This window comes from Anopheles funestus, chromosome 2RL (assembly GCF_943734845.2).
Source record: "Anopheles funestus chromosome 2RL, idAnoFuneDA-416_04, whole genome shotgun sequence".
NCBI classification, from domain to species: Eukaryota; Metazoa; Arthropoda; class Insecta; order Diptera; family Culicidae; genus Anopheles; species Anopheles funestus.
In genome coordinates, this window is record NC_064598.1 from 16,531,684 (window position 1) to 16,558,600 (window position 26,917).

The 26,917-nt window shown below is 40.8% G+C and overlaps 3 protein-coding genes and 1 long non-coding RNA gene across 4 annotated transcripts in view; 1 reads left to right on the forward strand and 3 right to left on the reverse strand.

Moving 5' to 3' along the window:
* LOC125765207 (uncharacterized) overlaps nucleotides 1–2,647 on the reverse strand; it is a 118,417-nt gene extending 115,770 nt beyond the window's left edge. The window contains exons 1-2 of the long non-coding RNA XR_007418514.1: nucleotides 1,528–2,647; nucleotides 627–1,147 (exon numbers count right to left, since the gene is read on the reverse strand). This is a non-coding gene — a long non-coding RNA (uncharacterized LOC125765207). The remainder of the gene's footprint in view (nucleotides 1–626; nucleotides 1,148–1,527) is intronic.
* Nucleotides 2,648–6,409: 3,762 nt separating this feature from the next.
* Nucleotides 6,410–18,048, reverse strand: LOC125764912 (carboxypeptidase D). Its single transcript, XM_049429622.1, has 13 exons — nucleotides 17,240–18,048; nucleotides 13,423–13,658; nucleotides 13,019–13,346; nucleotides 12,784–12,932; nucleotides 12,607–12,698; nucleotides 10,570–10,675; nucleotides 9,865–10,495; nucleotides 9,125–9,808; nucleotides 8,675–9,051; nucleotides 7,920–8,602; nucleotides 7,663–7,849; nucleotides 7,240–7,523; nucleotides 6,410–7,165 (listed from the first exon to the last, which is right to left on the reverse strand). The coding sequence occupies exons 1-13, from the start codon at nucleotides 17,723–17,725 to the stop codon at nucleotides 7,050–7,052; spliced, it is 4,359 nt and encodes a 1,452-aa protein (XP_049285579.1). The 5' UTR covers nucleotides 17,726–18,048; the 3' UTR covers nucleotides 6,410–7,049.
* Nucleotides 18,049–19,498: 1,450 nt separating this feature from the next.
* LOC125765200 (cytochrome P450 4d2-like) lies at nucleotides 19,499–23,272 on the forward strand. The gene is made up of 11 exons (XM_049430117.1): nucleotides 19,499–19,784; nucleotides 19,878–19,914; nucleotides 19,973–20,270; nucleotides 20,346–20,669; nucleotides 20,747–20,840; nucleotides 20,907–21,024; nucleotides 21,437–21,614; nucleotides 21,702–21,808; nucleotides 21,871–22,545; nucleotides 22,612–22,742; nucleotides 22,808–23,272. The coding sequence occupies exons 1-11, from the start codon at nucleotides 19,693–19,695 to the stop codon at nucleotides 23,259–23,261; spliced, it is 2,508 nt and encodes an 835-aa protein (XP_049286074.1). The 5' UTR covers nucleotides 19,499–19,692; the 3' UTR covers nucleotides 23,262–23,272.
* A 2-nt stretch (nucleotides 23,273–23,274) lies between these two features.
* LOC125765045 (cytochrome P450 4d2-like) lies at nucleotides 23,275–25,728 on the reverse strand. Its single transcript, XM_049429902.1, has 6 exons — nucleotides 25,229–25,728; nucleotides 25,037–25,143; nucleotides 24,612–24,952; nucleotides 24,245–24,545; nucleotides 23,766–24,177; nucleotides 23,275–23,696 (listed from the first exon to the last, which is right to left on the reverse strand). The coding sequence occupies exons 1-6, from the start codon at nucleotides 25,383–25,385 to the stop codon at nucleotides 23,524–23,526; spliced, it is 1,491 nt and encodes a 496-aa protein (XP_049285859.1). The 5' UTR covers nucleotides 25,386–25,728; the 3' UTR covers nucleotides 23,275–23,523.
* Between the last annotated feature and the right edge of the window lie 1,189 nt (nucleotides 25,729–26,917).

The following is a 26,917-nucleotide window of genomic DNA, read 5'->3' on the forward strand; positions in this document are numbered from 1 at the left end:
GAACCAAGTTCCATACCCTGTTTGAGAAAATGTAAAATTTTCTTCATTTTTGCACCAAGTTTTGCCTATAACTCGGTCGGTATCCAACGGATCGCCAAACTTTAACCTGTGGTCGATAGATGGCACCAATGGCTACATTTTCTTCTTGAACGGCCATGCCCTTAGATGTCTGTGCCAGAAGTTATTCGAGGAACCAAGTTCCATACCCTGTTTGAGAAAATGTAAAATTTTCCTCATTTTTGAGCAATGTAGCAAAAATTTTAAATGTGATATATTTTGATGGGAATTTGTTGCAATAAGTTTCTTTTCACTTAAATAGTGCTTTAAATTAAAAAAAGAATAAACAATCAGAAAAAAATTTCAAAAAAATTTTCCACTCGATAATTTCATAAGGCTTACCCCTTACGATTTTTTTGGGAAATTTTGCAAAAAAAATTAAATTGTTTTATTTTAATGCCAATGGGTTGCAATGAGTTTCTTTTCACTCTAATAATGTCTGAAATAAAAAAAAGAGTGGAAAATAATAAAAAAATCAAAAAATTAAAAAAAAATGAAAATTTTCCTCATTTTTGCACCAAGTTTTGCCTATAACTCGGTCGGTATCCAACGGATCTCCAATCTTTAACCTGTGGTCGATAGATGGCACCAATGGCTACATTTTCTTCTTGGACGGCCATGCCCTCAGATGTCTGTGCCAGAAGTTATTCGAGGAACCAAGTTCCATACCCTGTTTGAGAAAATGTAAAATTTTCCTCATTTTTGAGCAATGTAGCAAAAATTTTAAATGTGATATATTTTGATGGGAATTTGTTGCAATAAGTTTCTTTTCACTTAAATAGTGCTTTAAATTAAAAAAAGAATAAAAAATCAGAAAAAAAATTCAAAAAAATTTTCCACTCGAAAATTTCATAAGGCTTACCCCTTACGATTTTTTGGGAAATTTTGCAAAAAAAATTAAATTGTTTTATTTTAATGCCAATGGGTTGCAATGAGTTTCTTTTCACTCTAATAATGTCTGAAATAAAAAAAAGAGTGGAAAATAATAAAAAAAATCAAAAAATTAAAAAAAAAATGAAAATTTTCCTCATTTTTGCACCAAGTTTTGCCTATAACTCGGTCGGTATCCAACGGATCTCCAATCTTTAACCTGTGGTCGATAGATGGCACCAATGGCTACATTTTCTTTTTGGACGGCCATGCTCTCAGATGTCTGTGCCAGAAGTTATTCGAGGAACCAAGTTCCACACCCTGTTTGAGAAAATGTAAAATTTTCCTCATTTTCGCACCAAGTTTTGCCTATAACTCGGTCGGTATCCAACGGATCGCCAAACTTTAACCTGTGGTCGATAGATGGCACCAATGGCTACATTTTCTTCTTGGACGGCCATGCCCTCCGATGTCTGTGCGAGAAGTTATTCGAGGAACCAAGTTCCATACCCTGTTTGAGAAAATGTAAAATTTTCCTCATTTTCTCACCAAGTTTTGCCTATAACTCGGTCGGTATCCAACGGATCGCCAAACTTTAACCTGTGGTCGATAGATGGCACCAATGGCTACATTTTCTTCTTGGACGGCCATGCTCTCAGATGTCTGTGCCAGAAGTTATTCGAGGAACCAAGTTCCATACCCTGTTTGAGAAAATGTAAAATTTTCCTCAGTTTTGAGCAATGTAGCAAAAATTTTAAATGTGATATATTTTGATGGAAATTTGTTGCAATAAGTTTCTTTTCACTTAAATAGTGCTTTAAATTAAAAAAAGAATAAAAAATCAGAAAAAAATTTCAAAAAAATTTTCCACTCGAAAATTTCATAAGGCTTACCCCTTACGATTTTTTGGGAAATTTTGCAAAAAAAATTAAATTGTTTTATTTTAATGCCAATGGGTTGCAATGAGTTTCTTTTCACTCTAATAATGTCTGAAATAAAAAAAAGAGTGGAAAATAATAAAAAAAATCAAAAAATTAAAAAAAAAATGAAAATTTTCCTCATTTTTGCACCAAGTTTTGCCTATAACTCGGTCGGTATCCAACGGATCTCCAATCTTTAACCTGTGGTCGATAGATGGCACCAATGGCTACATTTTCTTCTTGGACGGCCATGCTCTCAGATGTCTGTGCCAGAAGTTATTCGAGGAACCAAGTTCCACACCCTGTTTGAGAAAATGTAAAATTTTCCTCATTTTCGCACCAAGTTTTGCCTATAACTCGGTCGGTATCCAACGGATCTCCAATCTTTAACCTGTGGTCGATAGATGGCACCAATGGCTACATTTTCTTCTTGGACAGCCATGCCCTTAGATGTCTGTGCCAGAAGTTATTCGAGGAACCAAGTTCCATACCCTGTTTGAGAAAATGTAAAATTTTCCTCATTTTCTCACCAAGTTTTGCCTATAACTCGGTCGGTATTCAACGGATCTCCAATCTTTAACCTGTGGTCGATAGATGGCACCAATGGCTACATTTTCTTCTTGGACGGCCATGCCCTCCGATGTCTGTGCCAGAAGTTATTCGAGGAACCAAGTTCCATACCCTGTTTGAGAAAATGTAAAATTTTCCTCAGTTTTGAGCAATGTAGCAAAAATTTTAAATGTGATATATTTTGATGGAAATTTGTTGCAATAAGTTTCTTTTCACTTAAATAGTGCTTTAAATTAAAAAAAGAATAAAGAATCAGAAAAAAATTTCAAAAAAATTTTCCACTCGATAATTTCATAAGGCTTACCCCTTACGATTTTTTTAGGAAATTTTGCAAAAAAAATTAAATTGTTTTATTTTAATGCCAATGGGTTGCAATGAGTTTCTTTTCACTCTAATAATGTCTGAAATAAAAAAAAGAGTGGAAAATAATAAAAAAATAAAAAAAAATCAAAAAATTAAAAAAAAAATGAAAATTTTCCTCATTTTTGCACCAAGTTTTGCCTATAACTCGGTCGGTATTCAACGGATCTCCAATCTTTAACCTGTGGTCGATAGATGGCATCAATGGCTACATTTTCTTCTTGGACAGCCATGCCCTTAGATGTCTGTGCCAGAAGTTATTCGAGGAACCAAGTTTCTTACCCTGTTTGAGAAAATGTAAAATTTTCCTCATTTTTGAGCAATGTAGCAAAAATTTTAAATGTGATATATTTCGATGGAAATTTGTTGCAATAAGTTTCTTTTCACTTAAATAGTGCTTTAAATTAAAAAAAGAATAAAAAATCAGAAAAAAATTTCAAAAAAATTTTCCTCTCGATAATTTCATAAGGCTTACCCCTTACGATTTTTTTGGGAAATTTTGCAAAAAAAATTAAATTGTTTTATTTTAATGCCAATGGGTTGCAATGAGTTTCTTTTCACTCTAATAATGTCTGAAATAAAAAAAAGAGTGGAAAATAATAAAAAAATCAAAAAATTAAAAAAAAAAAATGAAAATTTTCCTCATTTTTGCACCAAGTTTTGCCTATAACTCGGTCGGTATCCAACGGATCTCCAATCTTTAACCTGTGGTCAATAGATGGCACCAATGGCTACATTTTCTTCTTGGACGGCCATGCTCTCAGATGTCTGTGCCAGAAGTTATTCGAGGAACCAAGTTCCACACCCTGTTTGAGAAAATGTAAAATTTTCCTCATTTTCGCACCAAGTTTTGCCTATAACTCGGTCGGTATCCAACGGATCGCCAAACTTTAACCTGTGGTCGATAGATGGCACCAATGGCTACATTTTCTTCTTGGACAGCCATGCCCTCAGATGTCTGTGCCAGAAGTTATTCGAGGAACCAAGTTCCACACCCTGTTTGAGAAAATGTAAAATTTTCCTCATTTTCTCACCAAGTTTTGCCTATAACTCGGTCGGTATTCAACGGATCTCCAATCTTTAACCTGTGGTCGATAGATGGCACCAATGGCTACATTTTCTTTTTGGACGGCCATGCTCTCAGATGTCTGTGCCAGAAGTTATTCGAGGAACCAAGTTCCATACCCTGTTTGAGAAAATGTAAAATTTTCTTCATTTTTGCACCAAGTTTTGCCTATAACTCGGTCGGTATCCAACGGATCGCCAAACTTTAACCTGTGGTCGATAGATGGCACCAATGGCTACATTTTCTTCTTGAACGGCCATGCCCTTAGATGTCTGTGCCAGAAGTTATTCGAGGAACCAAGTTCCATACCCTGTTTGAGAAAATGTAAAATTTTCCTCATTTTTGAGCAATGTAGCAAAAATTTTAAATGTGATATATTTTGATGGGAATTTGTTGCAATAAGTTTCTTTTCACTTAAATAGTGCTTTAAATTAAAAAAAAAATAAAAAATCAGAAAAAAATTTCAAAAAAATTTTCCTCTCGAAAATTTCATAAGGCTTACCCCTTACGATTTTTTTGGGAAATTTTGCAAAAAAAATTAAATTGTTTTATTTTAATGCCAATGGGTTGCAATGAGTTTCTTTGCACTCTAATAATGTCTGAAATAAAAAAAAGAGTGGAAAATAATAAAAAAATCAAAAAATTAAAAAAAAAAATGAAAATTTTCTTCATTTTTTCACCAAGTTTTGCCTATAACTCGGTCGGTATCCAACGGATCGCCAAACTTTAACCTGTGGTCGATAGATGGCACCAATGGCTACATTTTCTTCTTGGACGGCCATGCTCTCAGATGTATGTGCCAGAAGTTATTCGAGGAACCAAGTTCCACACCCTGTTTGAGAAAATGTAAAATTTTCCTCATTTTCGCACCAAGTTTTGCCTATAACTCGGTCGGTATCCAACGGATCTCCAATCTTTAACCTGTGGTCGATAGATGGCACCAATGGCTACATTTTCTTCTTGGACGGCCATGCTCTCAGATGTATGTGCCAGAAGTTATTCGAGGAACCAAGTTCCACACCCTGTTTGAGAAAATGTAAAATTTTCCTCATTTTCGCACCAAGTTTTGCCTATAACTCGGTCGGTATCCAACGGATCTCCAATCTTTAACCTGTGGTCGATAGATGGCACCAATGGCTACATTTTCTTCTTGGACGGCCATGCTCTCAGATGTATGTGCCAGAAGTTATTCGAGGAACCAAGTTCCACACCCTGTTTGAGAAAATGTAAAATTTTCCTCATTTTCGCACCAAGTTTTGCCTATAACTCGGTCGGTATCCAACGGATCGCCAAACTTTAACCTGTGGTCGATAGATGGCATCAATGGCTACATTTTCTTCTTGGACAGCCATGCCCTTAGATGTCTGTGCCAGAAGTTATTCGAGGAACCAAGTTTCTTACCCTGTTTGAGAAAATGTAAAATTTTCCTCATTTTTGAGCAATGTAGCAAAAATTTTAAATGTGATATATTTTGATGGGAATTTGTTGCAATAAGTTTCTTTTCACTTAAATAGTGCTTTAAATTAAAAAAAGAATAAAAAATCAGAAAAAAATTTCAAAAAATTTTTCCACTCGATAATTTCATAAGGCTTATCCCTTACGATTTTTTTAGGAAATTTTGCAAAAAAAATTAAATTGTTTTATTTTAATGCCAATGGGTTGCAATGAGTTTCTTTGCACTCTAATAATGTCTGAAATAAAAAAAAGAGTGGAAAATAATAAAAAAAATCAAAAAAAATCAAAAAATTAAAAAAAAAATGAAAATTTTCCTCATTTTTGCACCAAGTTTTGCCTATAACTCGGTCGGTATCCAACGGATCTCCAATCTTTAACCTGTGGTCGATAGATGGCATCAATGGCTACATTTTCTTCTTGGACGGCCATGCCCTCCGATGTCTGTATGCCTGTATAGATGTCTCAGATGTTTCTATAAATATGCCAATCTCCTAAGGCTGTATAGCCTTAGGCTCTTTTTTTGAAGTAATATTGCAAAATTTATAAATGTGATATATTTTAATGCTGCAATATGTTTCTTTTCACTCAAATAATGCTTTAAAAGAAGAAAGGAATAAAAAATAACAAAAAAAAATCAAAAAAAATTCAACTCGAAAATTTCATAAGGCTTACCCCTTGCCATTTTTTTGAGCAATTTGGCAAAATTTAAAAATTTGTTTTATTTTAATGCGAAATTGTTACAATAAGTTTATTTGTAAGCATTTTTTACTCAAATAATGCTTTAAAAGAAGAAAAGAATAAAAAACAAAAAAAAAATTAAAAAATTTGAAAATTTCCTAAGGCTATAGCTATCGCTCCGTTCATCTTATTGTGCGCGCTACCGCACAGCTCACCGGAAAAAGAGGTAGCTGTATCGCAGGAATCGCTCCTGCGTGCAGCGCTCCTTGTGCGAAACTTCGCTCCTGGGAACGCATCGCGCAATCGCTCCCGTATGCAGCGCTGCGTGTGGAACTACCTCAAGCGCACCGCACACTTCAGAAAGCGAGAGCGGTGCGCTCCGCTCTTGCAAAAGAGCTACTTGACCCAACACTAAAAATAATAATTCATACACTTCTCTGATTGTACAACACTAATGATGCGTTTATTTAGTACTTTTGCTTAAAAATAATAAATTAATCTAAACCAGAAATTGTTGTGTACCCTGCCGAAGGAATGTTTTTGTATGATTTGTATCTGCTTTCGTTTCTGTCGGCTTTTGCTACTCACAGCACGGGTACGCAAATGTCGTAAGTTCACGTTCATGCGCGTGTCACTTATGTTTCACCACAGCGTGTTTCCTTTGTTAATGTAGTTTGTGCCAGGAATGTAACTTCCCGAAGAAAAAAAAACAAATGCAGTACTGGGGATGATCCTTTCACACACACGATGAGGTTTATCCGTTTATCACAAATCAGAACTGATAAAGTTAACTGGCCGCGGCGGTACGCGGCGAGCTTCTGGTCCGTTCGTTGTCATAGTAATAGTTAGTGTTCCCTAGTCGTTAGAATTTAAACAGAAACAGTGCGACGTTATAAGGCAAGACTGTCACGCTGCGAATCGTTTAAGTAAACGAGCGAAGAGTGTTGCATCTATGCGATCCACATTCTACGATCGGTTCAGAACGAGGTTCTGTGCTAAGGTACGAGGATAATTGACCGTTGGTGTTTCACGCAACGAATGGTGGTCGAAATGGGAGAGAGAGAACCACTCGGTTACGACTGACTGATGGTATTGCGGAACGAAGGATTTAGCATGACTATTTCCTCCTCACTGTCGTCATCAGTATCGGTGATCGGATCGCGTTCATCGTCATAGTATGGCTGCAATTCTACAAGGAGAAAAAGCAAACAAACGTGATGTGAGTGTATCGCTCACCAAATACCTATATCGCATACGACATACTTTTCGTGGAAGCACGGAACAGTTCCGTTTCTTCGTCGTCATCGAACAGCTTCCGATTCGGTTCGCCCTTTTGTGGCAGAAGCGAGAAGTTGTAGTAGTAGCGCGAATCACGACGGCGCGCTTGAATGTACATGAAGCACATGATACCGGCAACGATGATGCCGACCGAAACACATCCGGCCAGTATGACGAAGACTAGCCGCGGCATCCCAAGCACACGTTCGTCGCGTGTTAGATGGAACACGATACCTGTGGCACCGCCTAGAGGTCCTTGCTTAATGTTCCTGGGCAGTAAAGAAAACGATTTATTTGAATGTAAAATATCGTATCCAACAGCCAAACTATCGTATTATATAGCGTAAAGTTCTAATCCCGAATGATAATGAGAAGAATATTGTTTTAACAAACATATACAAAACTTACTTTACGCCCGGCTCATAACCAGACGGTTCAGCGTGTACCGAAATATCTTTCGTGCCGGACAGAGATTCAAACTGGAACTTTCCTACCGGCCCGGTGCGACCGTTTGCTAGAACTTCTTGACTGTGTGCGTCCGTTACGTATACTTTTGCGTCCGGCAGTGGATGATTAGCGTCATCCATCACGATACCTGCAACAGAAGATGTACGATCACTTACTATGCGGCATTGTAAAACATTCCCAAGCGTCTCGTAACTTACCGCTCACAACAGCATTATACTCAACTCCACCATCCTGCGGGAATACTTTCATCGTTTTGCTTGGTTCCAGCACCCCAAAATCATGATGCTTCTCGGGCACTGCCTGCGGTATCACCGGTACAGGCGGCGCAACGATACTTTCCTTCGGTCGGGCAGCTTCCTGCATCACAATGTCACCGAGATCCAATATCTGATTGTCGCTCAAGGTGACCGGCATGATGCGGGACGTGTAGTTGTAACAGCTGATTTCGATCTCCATCGAACCGGACGGTAAAACGATGCGGAAGTGTGCCAGATTGGGCGTTACCTTGTAAATCAGATTATTACCATGAACGCGAAGGATTGCTTTCCGTAGCGGTGTCCCGTGAATATCCTTCACGTAACCTCGGATGCCAGTATCGATCAACCGTAGGAAGTTGATCATGCGTTCCAAATTCTGGCGCCATACGCTGGCAATCGACGATTCGGACGGCATCTTGCAGCAACCAAGCTGCAACGTAAACAACGGCACTTCGTACAATTTGTGGATAGCATTTGTGACACGTTGCGTCGCTTCGACTTGATGCAGCTGACCGGCATCGACCGTACATTTGTCGGAGCTGGCAGACTGTCTGTACTTGTGGCCTTTAATTTTTTCCGCAAACCGTGAGTAGATTGCAACCTTATCGTCTGTATTTGGGAAGCTGCAGCAAAGAAGAGAATAACATTAGCGATTAGCGTGCTCGTCGTTGTCCATTTCTTTGCATCACACTTACAAAACATCGTGTCCACCGGCAGCAAATGTTAGTGCCAGATCGTACTCCTCTTCCTTCAGCATGCGCAGGAACATATCCTTCTGATGATCAGTTTCCGCGTTCAGCAATTTATCGGCCAGCTCGTCCGAATGGAGTTTGGGATTGCAAACGGATGCATTCGCTCGGAACTGTTGCATGATCTCATCAAAGTCATTCTTTACCGGGACAAAGTGCAGAACAGCATTTTGGAGCAGTTGGATCAACAACGGTTCCTTGATTAAATACCCAGCAAGTACGTGACGTGCCAGATTCATGACCATCTCCCGCCCTATAGCGGCCGTTTGGAATAGTGACGATATGATCAGAATGTGTAGTTTCGTTTCTTCCGGTGTTCCTATCTGTGGGACGAACAGATGAACGGGAAGCATTAGTTAGTTTGTCGCTTTTACCCATTTATTTTCTTTGACTTACATTATCGGTCACCTTTACGGAAGGATACGCGATCGATACCTCATTACCACCGAACTCTAGCGAAACCGATGTGTAGTGTTTATTCTCAAACTCCGCCATTGTGGATTTCAGTTCCGCATCCGAATGGTACCGTGTATTGATGACGTTCTCCAGCGTCCGATAGTCGTACGCCGACGACCAGTGCTGTGGATCGTCACGCATTAGCTGAAAGTCGACGATCACTGCCCGGTCTGCTTCGGGCGGTATGCGTACTTCGAGCGATTGTGGCTCGTAACCCTCGGCTTCGGCAGTCACATTATACAGCCCCGGTAGCAACAATCGATAGTAATCACCATTCGCCGTTGTATAGCTTACATGCTCAATCTGGTTCACCTTTACACTGGCCCGCCCGATCGGATGTCCGATTGTGCTTCGCACGTAACCCGTTATGCCGTGCTGTGCTTGCTCCACGTACTGAAGTAATGCTTCGCGGTTTTGCTTCCAAAAGTCGGGGAGCTGTGAAGCGGGCGGGAATTTGTCACAACCAACTTCAAGCGTTAGCTCGTATGCTCCACCAACTACGTACGACCAGTCCTGCATGCCACCAGTGACACTGTACCAGGCAGCACCATTCGTGATGCCATCGGGGAAAGTTTCCCGCAGAAACGTGCGACACGGGCGGCCAAGATGCATGGTAGTATGTGACTGTGGAATAAAACAACGTTATCGGCCAATCAAATTATCTCCATTCCTTCACTTACATTCGCGTATACATGTGCCAGATACTGGAACAGCTCGTTCTCCTCCGTCGGATTCTTCACCGTGCGTGGATCACCGTACCCACTGGAGTACGCAAAATCCTTGGGCGAATCATCAAACGGATAGTTAGCTACCAATGCGCCACCGTGCAGATTAGCCGACAGTACGAACGGCGTCGACAGGGACCAGTTCATAACCGCCATCGTTTCCGGCTCCTGATGGGTGTTGTATTGATTGCGCCCGAACTGATCCGGAAAGTTGCGGTTCAGATCGACATTGTTCGCATTCGAACGGCCACGCAAACTATCCTTATCGGTACTATCGGACATTTCGTACCCATCCGGATTCATGCTGAACAGCAGATGCAATCGCGTCCGGTTCACCAGTTTCGTAATGCGCTGCGTACTGTTAAAGTTTTCGCACAAATACTTCGCAAACAGTAGCAACAGTTCCCGGCCGACCACTTCATTACCGTGCATGTTGGCAATGTACTTAACTTCCGGCTTGCCGGGTATGTGCTTCCCGGGAGATTCGGTGATTTCCATTACCCATAGATCACGGTTCTGCACCGATTTGCCGATCGAGTAGAGATGCGTAATCGAAGGATAGTTATTAGCGAGCTCTTGAATGTAGCTAAAAGTAGAGATCGAAAACAGCATTAAGTACAAACTGCCGAAGGTGATGTTGTGAAGGAGGAGTTCACTTACCGAACCATAGAGGTATAGTTGTGGTGAACGAACTCAGGCGTTTTGGCAAATCCATAATCGTCGAACGTTTCACGAACAACTCGCACTTGTTCCGACTTCGAAGGAGCTGTAAAAGGATAGGTGGAGATCGTATTAGAAAAGATCGATCTCTTTTAACATTGAAAAGCATATTTCTTATATGATTAACTTCCTGTTGCATTTGCACACTACCATTAGTATGATGCAGACATTTTTTTACAGAATGGCGGATTGTTAGTAATTAGTATTAGATTTTCTGTTATTGATTTATCAGTTGTTAATTTTAAGTTTGTGAAATATCACTTTGACGCTTTGATACACGTGGACGAACACAAGCAAACACACAAACACGGACATACCTTTCCATATTTTACATAGTACGAAATATTACAAATTTACCAGATACTGAATAATGTACACTCTAATAATATACTAAATATAGCAGAGCTCAATGTAATACTCTGTAGTAATTAGTATAAAATTGCAATTGCTATGGTACGTACGTTTTATCTTTATTCTTTTCTTTCTCTACATCTCTTTCACGACTATTCTTTTGTACACCAACAAGGAGATTTAGGGGCTAGAACCTGAAGTAGAATATTTTCATTTCATTTGACTATTGTGTATGTGGAAATTTGTGCAGTGTTTTTTGGATGAATTGTATAACACGTTTCGTCGTGTGTGTTTCGACTTACAATGTTACAGTTGAGAAACAGTGGTGTTCTAAACATTTATACATTATAACATTATGCTTCCGTTTGAAATGTACATTCATTTGAAGAAAGATAAGTTGGACTCTTTCAGTGTGTAACGTTAGTTTACTCAGGGATATTACATGTATTGACTTTACCACTGGTTGTTATCCAATCTCTAGATAATCCCGTATTATCTTTGAACACACAAATCAAATACGATTAACTCTACACAAACAGCCCTTTATAAAATGTATATTGATAATTTGCTGAATTGCTGAATAGTGATTTGAATAATTGAATTGTGTTAAAAATACATTCGTATGTATAGGAAGAAAAAAAGATGCAAATCAATTCCACAAGTTTTGCCAAAACATATGGGAAAGCATATAACAAATATGTATATAAAAAAGAGTTCTATTTAGGGTGATTAGAGATCACTAATAGGCCTAGAATGCTTCAGCAAACGGAAGGTTAACCCTTTGAAGAGGTACATGCATTGGAAGGGAAACATACTTAACCTAAGTGTTTTAACGAATAATTGTAGCTTTAATACCCATAACCAATCCACCCATTGTTTACAGAAGCCTCAATATATGTGTTAGTATTAGGGCAATTAGATTGCAGTTAGTAATAGCAGTTATTTCCCATTTTTTATGTGAAAGTAATGAACCACGTTTGGTAAGTATATTCGAGAAATTAGATTCAATTCTTCACATCCTTTCCTTTTAACTGGCATGAAGAGTGTTAGTTGTGTTATAGATGATTGATTTCTTTTTGGTATGAAAGTTTTTCCACTTTCGATTAATGTTGGCTTCGTATAGGTTCTCTAAAACTTTACTGTTATGTTATTTGCTTCTCTGTACCAGGCTCATGCATATTTATCTGCCTTTTACTTAAAAAAAACTATTGATAGGATACGTTAGATGAGCTATTTTGTTCAAATTGGTTGAAGTTGTGGAGATCTTTTTATCAATCTGTATATTAAATGTGAAATGTTTTATACATATTTTGGGTGTGGTAGTTTGTGTGTAAATCTCATGACAATTAGTATAATTTATTCTGCTCCTTTCAACCGATAAATAACGTAAAAAAGAAGATCATGCTCGAAGCGGCGGGCATAGGAATAGAAAGACGTTTCAAACGGCTCTTCCTGCGTGTGCTGTTAAGTTAAGGGTGCCTTTCTACGGAAGTGTGTACAAATCTCAAAAGCCTCAATCGACAATTCGATCGCACCCGTCAGCTTATGGCATACGAATGAAGCAAGCACTGGACACACCGCAACTGAGGGGGCGCGGCCGTAGCTGAAGATAGAAGCTTTAGATACCTTCTTGGGTGTCGTAGCTCTTCAGGCTGAAGTTCACCTGCAGCGGTTGATCAGCCTTAACCTGCACGGTAACTGGTTCGCTCGGATAATAGCTGGAAGATGGAAAATGCAATCGAATGTAAACAATGTTACCTGGCCAATTGTTTTGTGTGTGATTCTCAACCCGACTCAACTTACCCGACTGCTTCCACACGAACATCGTACTGACCCGGTACCAAAAGGCGCCAGTATTCGCCTCTCTCGCTGGTGCGTACATTCCGTTCGATTCCACTCACGATAACATCCGCATCCTTGATCGGATAACCGGCACTGTCCGTGACGAGACCCTAAAACGTAACCAACAAACCATTGATGGTAAGGCGCTTCATCCGTTTAAAGCGGCGGCAAATTACTTCCAAACGGGCGTCATTACCTTCACACCGACGTGAACCAGCTTCATGTACTCGATCAGACTGCGCTTATTTTTGTTCCACTCCTTGGGCAGTTCTCGCGCATACGGAAACTTGCAGCAGCTCAACTCTAGCGTCACCTCGAAGCAGTTGCTGTACACGTAGTTAAAATCCTGCATACCACCGCTCAGCTCATACCAATAGGCACCGTTAGTGATGCCGCTCTGGAATGTTTCATTACAATCACGTCCCTGGCGCATTACTGGATGATTTTCGGCATACGTCAGAGCAGCATACTTGAAGAACTTGTTGTCTGGGGTACGACTTTCCTCGCAGCAATCATGATGGTGGCTGGAAAGAAAAATTGAACGAAGTTTTAATTATTTTTTGGCTCAGAACACATCTCCTTGTGCTGTGTTACACTTACATCGAATTATCGTACGGATAACTGGCAACGACTGCACCACCGTGAAGATTCGCCGACAGAACAAAAGGATTGTTTAGTATCCAGCTCATGACGGCCACCGTTTCCGGCTGGCGGCGCTTCATGCGCTGATGGCGCGTACGGTCATCATCAAAGCGATCCGGAAAATCTCGATTCAGATCCACATTGGCTGCATTGTACCGTCCAACATAATCTGGCGGGGATTCGCAGACACCTTCCTGTTTAAAAAAAGACAACCAAAAACATCACCACAGATCAATAAAAACGTTTTTCTATAAACGCTCATTTCTTATTCATTATATCCCATTTGCGTCACAGCATGATGTCGAAGAGACTTGAACGATGATTTGCGTCGACACTTTTGGAAAATTTTCCAACCAGCACACCAAAGCTTCTGGCTGGAAAATGAATACAACCCACGCGAAATTTATGTCTTCCCATCCTACAGCAATGGTTGTTTGCAACAGTTTACAATCAGGAGGTAAAGCGTGTGCAAAAAACCATGGCTTCCGTCTGCCATTCATGAACAGCAAATGGAGGTGGAAAAGCTCGCTGTGACACGGAACAGAGAATTATCCCACGCAACAAACCATCCCGTCATTCATCCCACGTATGTTACGGCACTGCAAGCATCGTACGTCTAGCTTCTGCCATGAATGGCCAACTATCGTGACGAAGTTAGCAAACGAGGTAAGGCGCAAAGGATGGTGGGGTTGGCACATATCGACAAGATGTTCATTAATAAGACCGAAGGAAAAATTAATTTACCAACACAAAAGGATTGTTTTTCCTTTTTCATTGTGTAAAAAGTGTATTTTATTATGAATGATGATGCACATTGCTGCAAGTATTTTTCAGATTGCAGTAAAGAGAAAATATATTTCATGCGGCGAATATTTGCAATTGAATTATACTGTAATCGCTGGCTTGCATTAAGCTACAAAACCATCCAGCTAATATTGCTTGTGTAGAACATTTTCCGTAATAAAAACTGCTGCTGTCAGGGATTTCGAAGACCGCGAAGGTCTTCTTTTTCGTACGTTAAACCCAGCGGAAATAACAGCAAAAACAAAGTTCTGCCTGTGTTGTTGTCTATCACAGCATTAAATCGATTTTAGTGTTGGCTCGACGACACCTGCTCATTACCTACACACCGTAGGGCAGATTTGCGCAACACCTTATCGGTACAATTTATCAGTCAGAGTCAGTGTCCGAAACAGTTTGTGTAAATAGCTGTAACGCTCGACACTCTAACTTTTTAGATATACAATTAATCATCATCAGTGACAACAACAAAAATCTACAAAAACAGTAAAAAAAAGCGTACGAATTAATCGATTATTTCCTGGCACAGCTTTATTACTGGTTTTGTAGTTTATGTTGTACACTACTAAGTACAGTGTTCATCCTAAATGCAATGCCCTTTCAGAAGCGTTTATTATACAGATTGTGAAAGGTTCTTAAGCGAAGTAATGACCCCGATAGTGGCCCAATAGTAATACTCATGCTGTGGCTGTAGAAGGTGCTAATTAAATGTCCCGTTTGCTCTCGTTCCAATGGTTTTTTTTTCATCGAGCTCCACCGTCAACGGAGCTCTCCTTCAGTTGACGTGAAGATGCAATCATCAAGTGGCTGGACGACGCACCTAACTCAATAAGAACTAATCGAATCAGACAACCGATAAGACGTTTCGTTTTTCCGGATAATTTGCTGGTAAAACTATTTCCTCAGTCTTGCAGACAATTTCTGCAAGCGAACGTGTGCGGGTGAAGAAATTTGATGCCAAAGAAAACTAATAAACGCTACGATCGGACGTCATCGAAAGAGCACAAGGCGTAGGATTCATAAAATACCCTTATCGATCCCTTCACACCATGGCCGTATGCACTGTATGGCAGCGATGCCCCTTGCTGAAGATGGCACTGTGCGGTGTCCGTTCGGAAAAGCCCCACTACGGACATTAGCTGCATTACAATGAATGTTTGCGTAGTGAATAATGATAACAATCGTACAAAATCTCCCCCGAGGAGGGGGTAACAAGAGGACCCGAGCTGTTGAAGTGGATGGCAATGGCAATGGATGACCTTAAGATGACAGCCGCAGTGTGTGACTGGTTGTTAAAGGAAGCATCTTCATTCGAAATCGCAATTTATTATTCGCATAGTTCCATCGACCAAATGATATTCAGTGGAGATAAAATAAATGTAAATAAAATGTAATTAGTTGTTAGCTGATTAATTTCACTTAATAGTATTATAATGCAAAAAAGAAGGAACAAAATAATCAAAATAGAGAAATCACTCACTGTTAATTAAATAAAATGAAACAATTACTAAATCAGCACATCAACAATCGCCTTACAGAAAATTGCATACGTTCGCGGTTTATTATGCTACCAATTCTGTAATTACATGTACTTTCCCAAAAGGAAAGTTTTTTATTTACTTTTATTAATCTACAATGCCATTAAGTTCTACTTTACTAGACCGGAACAATTGGTCCCTCTGTTTAACAATTCCATCGTTCTAAACTGTTTAGAATATGGATGACGCTAAACTGTGTCATACGCTAACTACCTTCTCACGCTCTAATGCGTGTTCGTTGCTCGATAGAATAGATGTTAGTGATTTTATTATGGCTCCATTTTCACGGATGCTTGCGAAGTGAAAACTCCCGTTTCCCATTCTACGTATTTGGTGGGACCCGTATGTTAGCCGTGTGGAAACAAAAGGTCGTTGGGGAGAGAAAAATCAACAATTTCAACACACAGAATCCCACAAGGTGTGGATGGCAATGATAGTGTTTGGTGAGTGTGCTTGTTGCTGCATAGAAATCACTTCGTGAAAAAGAATTTTCCGCATTCCGACATTTAATTTAGCATAATATAGACATTTTCTGCCACCGGTCCGTTTGTTCCTTTTGGTGTGTGAGAGTGAAAGTTGTGACCCAGAACCACAAACGTCATCAGTCAACCGGAGCGGAAATCTGCGTATGATGGAATTCCGGAAATGGTTTGACTCCCGATCAAAGACGTGACGTTTAAACTTGTCTCGTTACAGAAGCGGTTTGCTGCGATCTTACGAAGGTAAGATGTATGTGTTGGTGTGGTTTCGTGATATAATTACAACGGGGCCTGGTTCGTAGTGACCGGTTTGTAGCATTGCCATGCTACTCTTAATAGCGGAATCAGCTCCACGAAGTATCGGGATGCTGGTGAAAGGCATTTATTTTGTGGGGTTCACTATGACTAGACACGATCCGATGAGGTGTGGCTAAGCTTCTCTCAACGAATCGTCTATGGTGGATTTTTGTGCTTAAAAGTTTGTAGTCCTCATCTTAGTGATCCGTGATTTCTCAATTCAAAGCGATTGCTAAAATTCGCTCAATTAGCAAAAAACGTTCTAATGTTGTTGCTCTTAAATTTCGCATTGGTTTGTTCAGCGACAAATATGGAATTTCCGACAGGATGTTTATAAGATCGTTATCTCCTTCATGACATGTCATTGGTCGCTTTGCACAATTCGCGAAACTTATTTCGGTTCCATCTGTTACAACTTTTGTTGTTGATTCATAATCGTCAACGCAGCAATACACTGTGCAAGGAAATGAAGAATTTGCATGCCACTCTGTACTCTTTCCGAATGACGTCACGAACCTTTCCAGCTGGAGCGCTACGCGCTAGGCAACTATGCGGGTGAATACAGGTTTCATTCACTCATTCCGTCCCCCTGCATCCCACGCCAAGCATACATGAAAGAAAAATGCAATATGTTTCACTGGAATGGCAAGTTCCGCTTACCTTGGATCGCGCATATCCATCGGGATTCATTGTTGGCATCAGATAGATGGCTGTTTCATTCACGAGCGTACTGACTTCCGGATCCCGACCGTAATTCGCCAACAGGTACTGTGCCAAGTACAGCAGCAGCTCGCGGCCAACCGTCTCATCGCCGTGCATATTACCTACGTACTTGAACATGGGCATCAGCAAAGGTCGCGGACGATTCACGTTCGGGCGTATCTCCAGCACGGTCAGCGGACGTCCTTCCAAGGACTGGCCAATCGTGTGCACCTTGGCCAGCTCCGGGTAATCCTTCTGCAGGTGCGCCAACACATCGAGCAGCTCGTCGTTGCCACGGTAATGGGGCTGCTGGAGAAAACTTTCATCCAGTTCGTGGGAAACACCACCGACTGGATTCACATTTTGCACCGTAAAACCGTACACCGAGAGCAGCGAGTTTATCGCAATTGCTGACACCAGCAGCGATAATTTCACGTCTGCCATTATTCTGCCCCTTGCTGCGTGAGCAATTGGCCTCAACCGCCGAGTTAGCTCTAGCAGCTGTTTTCCACTAACGCACTGTAATCCTCTGTTTTTCCAACCTAAATTCAGCACCCCTCACACGGCTGCACCCGAAGTCGGACGACAATTGTTCACCCGCGGCGAAGATAAGCGGTATTCTAACTGTCTCCACGGAGACGAAACACACGCAGATTGGCGTGGAATGCAAACATATGATACGGTTTTGCTAATTTATTTCACTTATCTTGATCGAACTGTTGATGAAAAACTGTACACTCTGGCACAGCACCAACCATTATGACAGAGGCAAAGAAATTAAATTTTATTGACAATCAGCTGTCATTGTTCTATCTATTTTGTGTTGAACTGCGTTCCCATAGTTCGTTATGGCCATATGTTCGCCCATAGTAACGTATGGTTGGGTAGCATTTGGACGGAGATTGTGACAGTTTTGGCCCATAGTGAAAATGGTTTGAAGGCGGTGATGCGGATTGCATACCTTGAGGAGCTTTTGCTGTAACACCCAGCGGTCAAATTCTTCGTTAAGCGGGCTTCTTAGTGGCTTCTTAAGGACATTAAGAAACCACTAAGAAGCCGCTTAACGAAGACCTTTTTTGCGCATGTGTTAGTGTGTAGTGCCGCGTAGGTATGGGTGCGTTATTGGCTTTGCATAGTGGAAAGTTGTCATCAATCAAAAAGGACATAAAATGAAATGTTTTTTTATTATTATAATTTTATTCACAAATTTGTTGCTTTCACTTCACTTGCTGGAAAATGCGGGCAAATGTGTTGGTCTGTAAACAGAAAATAGTTGAAATTATCAGTTATTTCAATAAGTTTTCTGTAATATTTCGAAGTACTTACTTATGTGGTGTAGAATTTTGTCCTCATGCATGGTACTTTGTACACTTTGTTTGCGTGGTTTTCTGCGGTCCGTGCCAATAAATTGTTTCGGATGTACCTGCAATTGTAAAAGCGTAATGTAAATAACATGTAATTCATATAATTCGTTGCATTAAACACCTTACCAGACTCTCAGCAGCCATGAAACAGGTTCAGCACCACCTTGTTCCGGAGGCACGCTGGTCAAGCATCTTCCCTATTTCCAAGTAGTTTTTCAACTTCACATCCCTAACTAAACTATCCAGTCACTTTAAAAAACGCGTGCTCTTTCGATTCGAAGCCATTCTTATCCTTTTATAACCATTTTATCTCCCTATTCTACGCAATAAACTAACCAAACCTTGCACTTCGAAAGCAACACAAAATATGACGACCGAAGAATGACGGTGCTGTCAAAATGGTTTTCTACACACACAAAGATATTCCATGAGCTCGGTGTGTAAATACACAACGCGGAGCACGTCGAAGTTCGGCAAAGTGTGAAAAGAGCGAGACAAGAACATGCTTGACGAACGAAAAAACAGAGATAGCTTGTGTTGACACGCAAAAGTATAGGCCAACGAGGGTTGGAAGGGGATGAAACGAGGTGAAACGCATGAAAGCTTGACCGCTGGGCATTAACGAATTTTTAAATGGAAAGAATTTTTTGTTGTGACTCATTTGGCTAATGATAAAATACTATTTTTAGAGGAAATGAATCTACAAATACAGCTATAATCTTGAAAGATCGAAAATACGTTTTTATGTTGAACAAAACTCAAACCGATGATAGTTTTTCCCACGTTGTGACGCGCAAAGTTTAAATGTGTTGACGTAGCACATGTTTATCAATCAATCGATAAGATAGCATGTCCGTTAGTATATGGAGAAGCTCGAGTGTGTAATGAGCTCGGAACGGTTCGTTGTCTTGGTGTAATGTTGTCGGCCCTACGGCGGCCCTATGTATGACTCGTTACATTTTATCAGTTGGGATGTACGTTGAGCCACGACGTGGTTGTAAGTGAAGCGGGTCGCTATTTTCGGGCAGAAAACAACTGGTCTTTACGATGGATAGCTACTTGGGCTTAGCACAGAGCAAGGTGAAGCCACGTAGCGTGGTGGACGCATTTTCGAACCGAACCGCAACGATAAAAAAGAGGTAATGTCCGGATGTGGGGCGGCTCTATCTATGACAACAAAGCTGAACGCGCACACAGACTCGGTATGACTCATTTTTGTTCTTTCTTTCCAGACCACCACGCCCGGCAGGATATCCGACAACCTCGAGAGTAAGCTTCACGCTACATATCACCTCTGCTCTAAATGTAACAAGTAACATTTTTACAGCCCATATCGACTTCCTCGGTTGTGATAGATACTGCCGCCCAGTTTCGTTATCTACAGGAAGAACATCGATTGGTGCTGGAAAGGTGCAAAAAGCTTGAAGATAGTTACTCGACGCTGCAGGTCGAGTACGCCAAAGTGAAATCCGATAACGAAAGGCTCCAGGGTGCGTACGAAGAGCTGCAGGAAAATTACAACAACGTAACGGCGAAAAATTTCAACGCTGGCAAATTTTTGGTATACTTAAAGCTGAAACGCCGCACCGACAAAGAAACGCTGGAGAAGCGCAACATAATCAAGAGTAAGTCCCAGCGTGAACAAGTGCGCATTAGTGGAATGGATGGTTGGTAGATACAATTGGCTTTTGCTTTATCAGATGAAGCTTGCTTCAACACCTACCTGCAGGATGTCGTTATGCTGGACCATCCACGAATACCGCGGGTCATTCACGAATGCATCGCGGTGCTGGAATCGAACGACAAGTTTATGAAAAGTCCCGGTCTCTACCGTGCGTCGGGCGATCATAATGCGATACAGAACCTGCGGTACGACATCAATGCGAACAACTACAAAAGGCTACGCAAGCAAAAATCTCCCCACGAGATATGTGGCATACTAAAGCTGTTTCTGCGCGAGCTTAAGGATCCTATAATATCGCTGGAAACATGTGCAGAGTATTTTCCGGATGAGCTACAAATGAGTGAGTGTTTCGGAACGATCGTTAACTTTTATAGTGTCCCACTTTACTATACGGATGCATTTTCTTTACAAAACTAGAAATCGACACACGGTCAAAAGTTGTACAGTTGATCAACAGTTTGGATGCAGTAAGACAAAATACGCTCAAAGTCCTCATGAAACACCTCCGGACGTAAGAACATGCGGTTAACTGTACGATCGCCATTTCCATTTCTAAAATGTACTTTCCTTTTCGCAGTGTCGCTGCCATAGAGGAAAACGAGGTGGACATTTTCAGCTTGAGTTTGCTGTTTAGCTCACTTATCTTTAACGAAACACTTGGGGATGTGTGTCCGGTAAAGTTTCAAAAATTGACCGCCGTACCGCGCGAATGTATAACCGTTATGATGGAGGATTACGATGCAATTTTTGAATAAAAACAAGCTGCAACTGATAAAATGGTTTTGCGCTGTAAGTTTTGTACTGTGTTGAGAGAAATGTAAAGAGTTTGGAAAACTAATTGCATTTTTAGGCACATTTTTAACAAGAAAAAGTAGGTCTGTCCTAATGAAGCATATTTCGAAGTGATGTAAATTTACAACAAAATAATATTTTAATAACGATATAGCACATATCGCATTCTTATCACGTAGCGATGAAATACAAAAAAACCGTATTTTTAATTTGAACATGTGTTCCATGGTGTATGTGTGAGTAACATCTGTCAATCTCACTACTACATCCAAGCTGTCAGATTTGTTTATCTTTGGTTGTTCCGGTGGGTGGCAGAGATTGTTTTGGTTTATAAACGGTTCCGTGATGTTCTACTGGTTGGCTGCGTTGGGTGTGATTGCCGCTGTACTCGCAGTGTTTGACTGGAAATTCAAAGCGTACGAACATTTGCCAGGCCCTAGACGATGGCCACTCATCGGTAACGTTGTATCATTTCTCGGTGCTGGTCCCGTAGGTAGGTAGGCAAAGGTCGTTTTGTGGAACCTATAGAATGGGACGACCAGAGCGATTACCTTATCAGCGCGTTGTTTTTATTTTGCAGAAATATTTGATCAACTTATCGCATTTGCTGCCACTTATGGCAAAGCGTACAAGCTGGACTTTTTCTACGACTATACCATTGTTTACTCCTCACCGGAAGCAGCCGAGGTATGGTATCATCTCGTTCGAGAATTATCTTTCGAGTTTATGAAGGTACGTTTAATTTTCAGGCAATTCTAACCTCTCCCGCGTTTGCTTCAAAATCGCAAGACTACGACAAGGTGTCGGAATGGATCGGCAATGGATTGTTGATATCGCGGGGACAGAAATGGTTCACCCATCGGAAAGTCATAACGCCGGGGTTTCATTTCAAAATACTAGAAAACTTTGTGCCCGTATTTAACCGGCAGGCCGAAGCGTTTTGTGCAAAGCTGGAAACCTTATCGCAGCGATCTACTGAAGCTGTAAACATCTTTCCCGAACTGAAATTGCTTACACTGGGGATCATCTGCGAGACAGCCATGGGTGTCGGTATGGATGGTGAGCAACACGACACCCAGCAAGCCTACTACACACAGATCGTGGAAGAGCTAAGTTCCATTCTGTACTGGCGGATGTTTAATGTGTTCGTTAACATTGATGCGCTGTTTCGATTGACGCGCACCAGTAAGCGTTTCGATGAGCTCGTGAAGAAATCATGGACCTTTACGCTGGATATGATCGACAAGAGGCGTAAGATAAATCAGCTTGAGGAACAGACCACTGGCAGGGAAGAGGAGAACGAGGATGACTCTTTTGGTAAGCGAAAACGTGCCCTACTGGACACGCTGCTGGACGCTCGTATCGATGGTAAACCGCTAACCGATGAGGAGATTCGCGAGGAGGTGGATACATTCACTTTCGCGGTAAGACAGCTTAACCAGGAGAATATGTACAATTGTGATAATTTTTATAATTAATCTTCCACCCAGGGACATGATACAACTGCCTCGGCCATGACGTTTATACTGTACAACGTAGCAAAACACCCAGCCGTTCAGGAGAGAATTTACCAGGAGATAGTGACCGAAATAGGTGTCGACTTTTGTGAGCTTTCCTTGAAGTAAGTTTACCAAATCAAATAAACCAAAAGAATAGTTGAATAATCGATTAATTTTTTCCCTAAAGCTCACTTAACAATCTTCACTACATGGAGCTGGTCATCAAGGAGTCGTTACGGCTTTTCCCACCAGTTCCAGTGATAGCGCGCATAGCAACCGAAGACACCCAACTGCTCTCGGACACGATAACACGCGGTACAAGTGTGGCGATTGACATCTTTACCATGCACCACAGTGAAGACTACTTCCCCGATGCGGAACGGTTTGATCCGGACAGGTTTGTGGGTGCGCGTTCTACGCAAACGTTTAATCCCTACACGTACATTCCGTTTAGTGCTGGCAGTCGGAATTGTATTGGGCAAAAGTTTGCTCAGTATGAGTTGAAAACAACGCTGGTAAAGCTCTTGCAGCGGTTCCAGATACGGCTGAACGATGCGCACTATGTACCGACGCTGAAGGCAGAGATTGTACTGAAACCGGCGGAAGGACTGCCGTTGAAGTTTATCAGAAGAAGTGTTTGAATTTTTAGAGTCGTTTGTGGTTGTTAAAGTTGCTTTATTTGCTTAATAGTGCAATGTGTATTTAAAATACTTTATGGTGATATATTAGAGAAGCATTTGAAGTGTATCATCACAGCATGAATTAATTATTATAGTTGATTTTGGAAAAAAACAGTAACAAAAATATTCCCACAACCTCATTATTTGATGATTCCCAAAGTATTGCTCTCACCCGTATACATTAATAATATTTTCTTTTTGATTTTTTAAATCTTACACTTAATTACGCTTTGATGGTTTTTCTGTCCAAAAATCGAAGATGCATACCGTTGACCGGTTTCAGAACTAGTTCCATCTTCATTTTGACCTCAAAGTTCGGATCCGGAAGAACAACCTTGCACCGGCGCAGTACTTTCACCAGTGCAGTTTTAAGCTCGTTTAAGGCAAATTTTTGTCCTAAGAAAGCACGAAAAAAAAGTTAAGGGCTGTGAGGATTTTTCCAAGATAAAACCTTATTCCACTTACCAATACAGTTCCGGCTACCAGCACTGAAAGGGATGTAGACGAATGGGTTCCGTTTGGTTTCACTTTCCTCAAACCGTTCCGGGCGAAATTGTTCCGGATCGGGGAAATATTCCGGGTTGTGATGCATCATGTACGCACCGAACACGATCGTTGATCCTTTGCGCAGACGGATGCCACCCACCGTAGTATCATTGTCAATGTGCCGCGAAAAGTACGGCACTGGTGGAAACATTCTCAGTGATTCTTTGATCACTTGCTCGAGATACTTCAGGTTGTTGATACGCTGCTGGTTGATCGGTTCTTCCGGCGGTATTTCAGCACAGATTTCATCGTACACGCGCTGCTGTACTTCGGGATGTTTAGCGCACGCGTACAGAATAAACGTAATCGCGCTGGAGGTTGTATCGTGACCCTTTGGAAAATGTGGAAAAACTTTTTAGATGTTGTGAGTTTTACATCTTTGCTAAAAAAACACATACCGCAAACATGAAATTGTTCACTTGACTGTAAACTTCTTCATCGCTAAACTGACGCCCGGTAATATCGGAACGCAACAGTATGTCCAGCAGGGAAAGACGTCCTTTCTCCGGTTTCACGTCCACTTCGGATGATGAAGTCGTTGCTAACAGTTCAGCACGCCTCTGTTTAATGACGGATGTTGTAAACTCTCGATTGATTCGAATCGATTCGCGGTATGTTTTGTAGTGCTTTGTCAATCGGAAGGTAAAATCGGAAAAACCCATCGCATTATACATCCGCCAGAAGGTTATGTGCGAAAGGCTGGAGAAATGTCACGCATTAATAGTGAATCAATTGCGAAGATTTTTTGAGAACGTTTGAGCTTACTTCGAAACGGCACGAACATAGTCCGAATCTTCTTGCTGAGCTCTGCATCGAACACCCATCGAGGTTTCCAGGATGACATCAAGCGTGTACAACTTCACCAGGGCAAAAATGTTCACGGTTGCACCTTCATGTTCCAGTATCTTACGCACCAGTACATCCGCCTGTTCTTCGAACACTGGCACATAGCTGTCGAGAATCTTGAAGTGGAACGCACCGGTCAGAGCACGGCGATTCGTGAACCAGCTGTTGCCATGATCGAGCAGTATGCCGTTGCCCAACCATTCATCCAGAATGGCGTAATCCGTCGATTTGCGATTGAACTCGTTGGATGATACGATGCGCTAAAATCAGAATCACAGTGAAAAATGGACGGCTCGAGTGATCAGGTTCAAGCGTTAGTGACAGGCTGTTTTTTTCTTACTAACTTCGATATCGTTTGGAGAGGAAAATATGATCCAGCACTTATTGAGCATATCCAGCCGTACGATCGTTCCATAGCGATGAAAATATTCGCTCAGTTTTTCGAAAAACTCTATCACAGGTGCAATTATAAATGTAGATAGCACGGTAATGAAAAATAAGCCACGGCGACACTTTGATAAACATGGTCAACTTACTATTTGTGTCGTACCGTATCAGCTCCAATGTGTTGCCGAAGAGAAAGTTTACCGGTGGTCCGGGTATGTGCCCTATGGTGCGGTACATTTTGTAGCGAAACGCTACAAAGCGTAGAACGAGAACGCACAGTGCAATTAACAACGCGTACACGATCATCGTGGATCACTCTCGCAAGTCCCAGGTTTATGTATGTTAGGGCTTCCGCGATAGAACAATGACTGAAACAAGTTTGAAGTAGACAGTGACGAACAGGTTCCCGAACGACATGTTAAATGCGCTGATGTATTAGAAAAAAAAGACAATCAATGCGTAGTGAATGCCGCAGTAATGAGCGAACAACGTCATCGTTTCTGTATTTTTCGGTTGTATTTTTTTATGCTGATTATTCGTTTTGCCACTGTATGTGTGGAATGTATTTTTGGCAAGCTATCTTCATTGTGTATGTGTATGTAGAAGTGGTGTTTTGCTAAAACTGTAATCATTTGTGAGATGCTTCACAGTAGACGATCGTACACCGTATGGTGTAATCTTGTACCTTTATTCAACGCATTAGAAAAGCTGGTCGATAAACATGTCTGAAATGCGAATGATAAGATAGTTGTGTTTGTTTATTTATAAACAGTCCTGGAAAGGGTAAAGCTTCAATTGCACAGTAACTCAGAGACGGTTCAACGAATACATCCCATCACACATATGATCGGCGGTCTAAGTAGAGGAGACTTAAATGCCATGTAGGCGGGCAATACTTTATCGTGCCGTATGCGTATTCGTCATAGAATCTAGTCTTTAGAGAACTTTTCATGCGGATCTATTTTAGTCTGTTAAGATATGTACATCAAAATAAAATTTGAAAAATCACATGAATTAGTTATTGCTTGTTTGTATAATTTGTGATGAAGCGTTGAAATAAAATCAACAATCCTATAAAATTGTTTTAAGTGCTTTTGGAAAAAGAATTAAATCTTTTTAGAAATAGTATACATCCTACCCACACTAAAACCATGTTCATAGCAAAGATTTGTTCGGATTTTTATGATCGCCAAAAGTGATCTTTATCATCATAGCATACACAAGATCAAGTTTGAACTACTGCGAAAGAATGAAATCTTCCAACACTAACCAAACACTCAATGATTCTGTGAATAACATCTTCAAATGCGATATTATCATAACTAGTTTGTTGTAGAATAAGATAGATAAAAAAGTATAGTCCTAAGGGCTAGAAGATTTCCAACTTCCAACTCTAATAAACATAAAATATCAGGTGTAAACCTGATGCTTCTGCTCACAATAGGCGTACCAGGGAGATGAAGAGTCAAAAATGGAAAATTTAAGATCTTCATCCGAAATTATGGTTCTGCTAATAATCTTCCATTGAGCATTTTTTTTTATTTCATTGCGTGATTTTGTTTGAATTTAAATATCTTTTGCGGGTTTGTGTACCTTCTACAACCATTTGGTGAGGTAACTCACTTTACATCGATGGTGATTGTACCGAGCTGCAAGTATCTTATGCATATTGTTGCGCTAGTTAATTGTATAACAGATTGATCGAAACCGTTTAATGTCTCAGTGCATGATTGTTCTAAAGGAGCATCAGACATATCGAACATCCCTGTCCCAATGAAGCCTGATAACTCAGCTTTGCCTGACGAGTTCTTGCGAAATTTTTCCACATATTCACACAA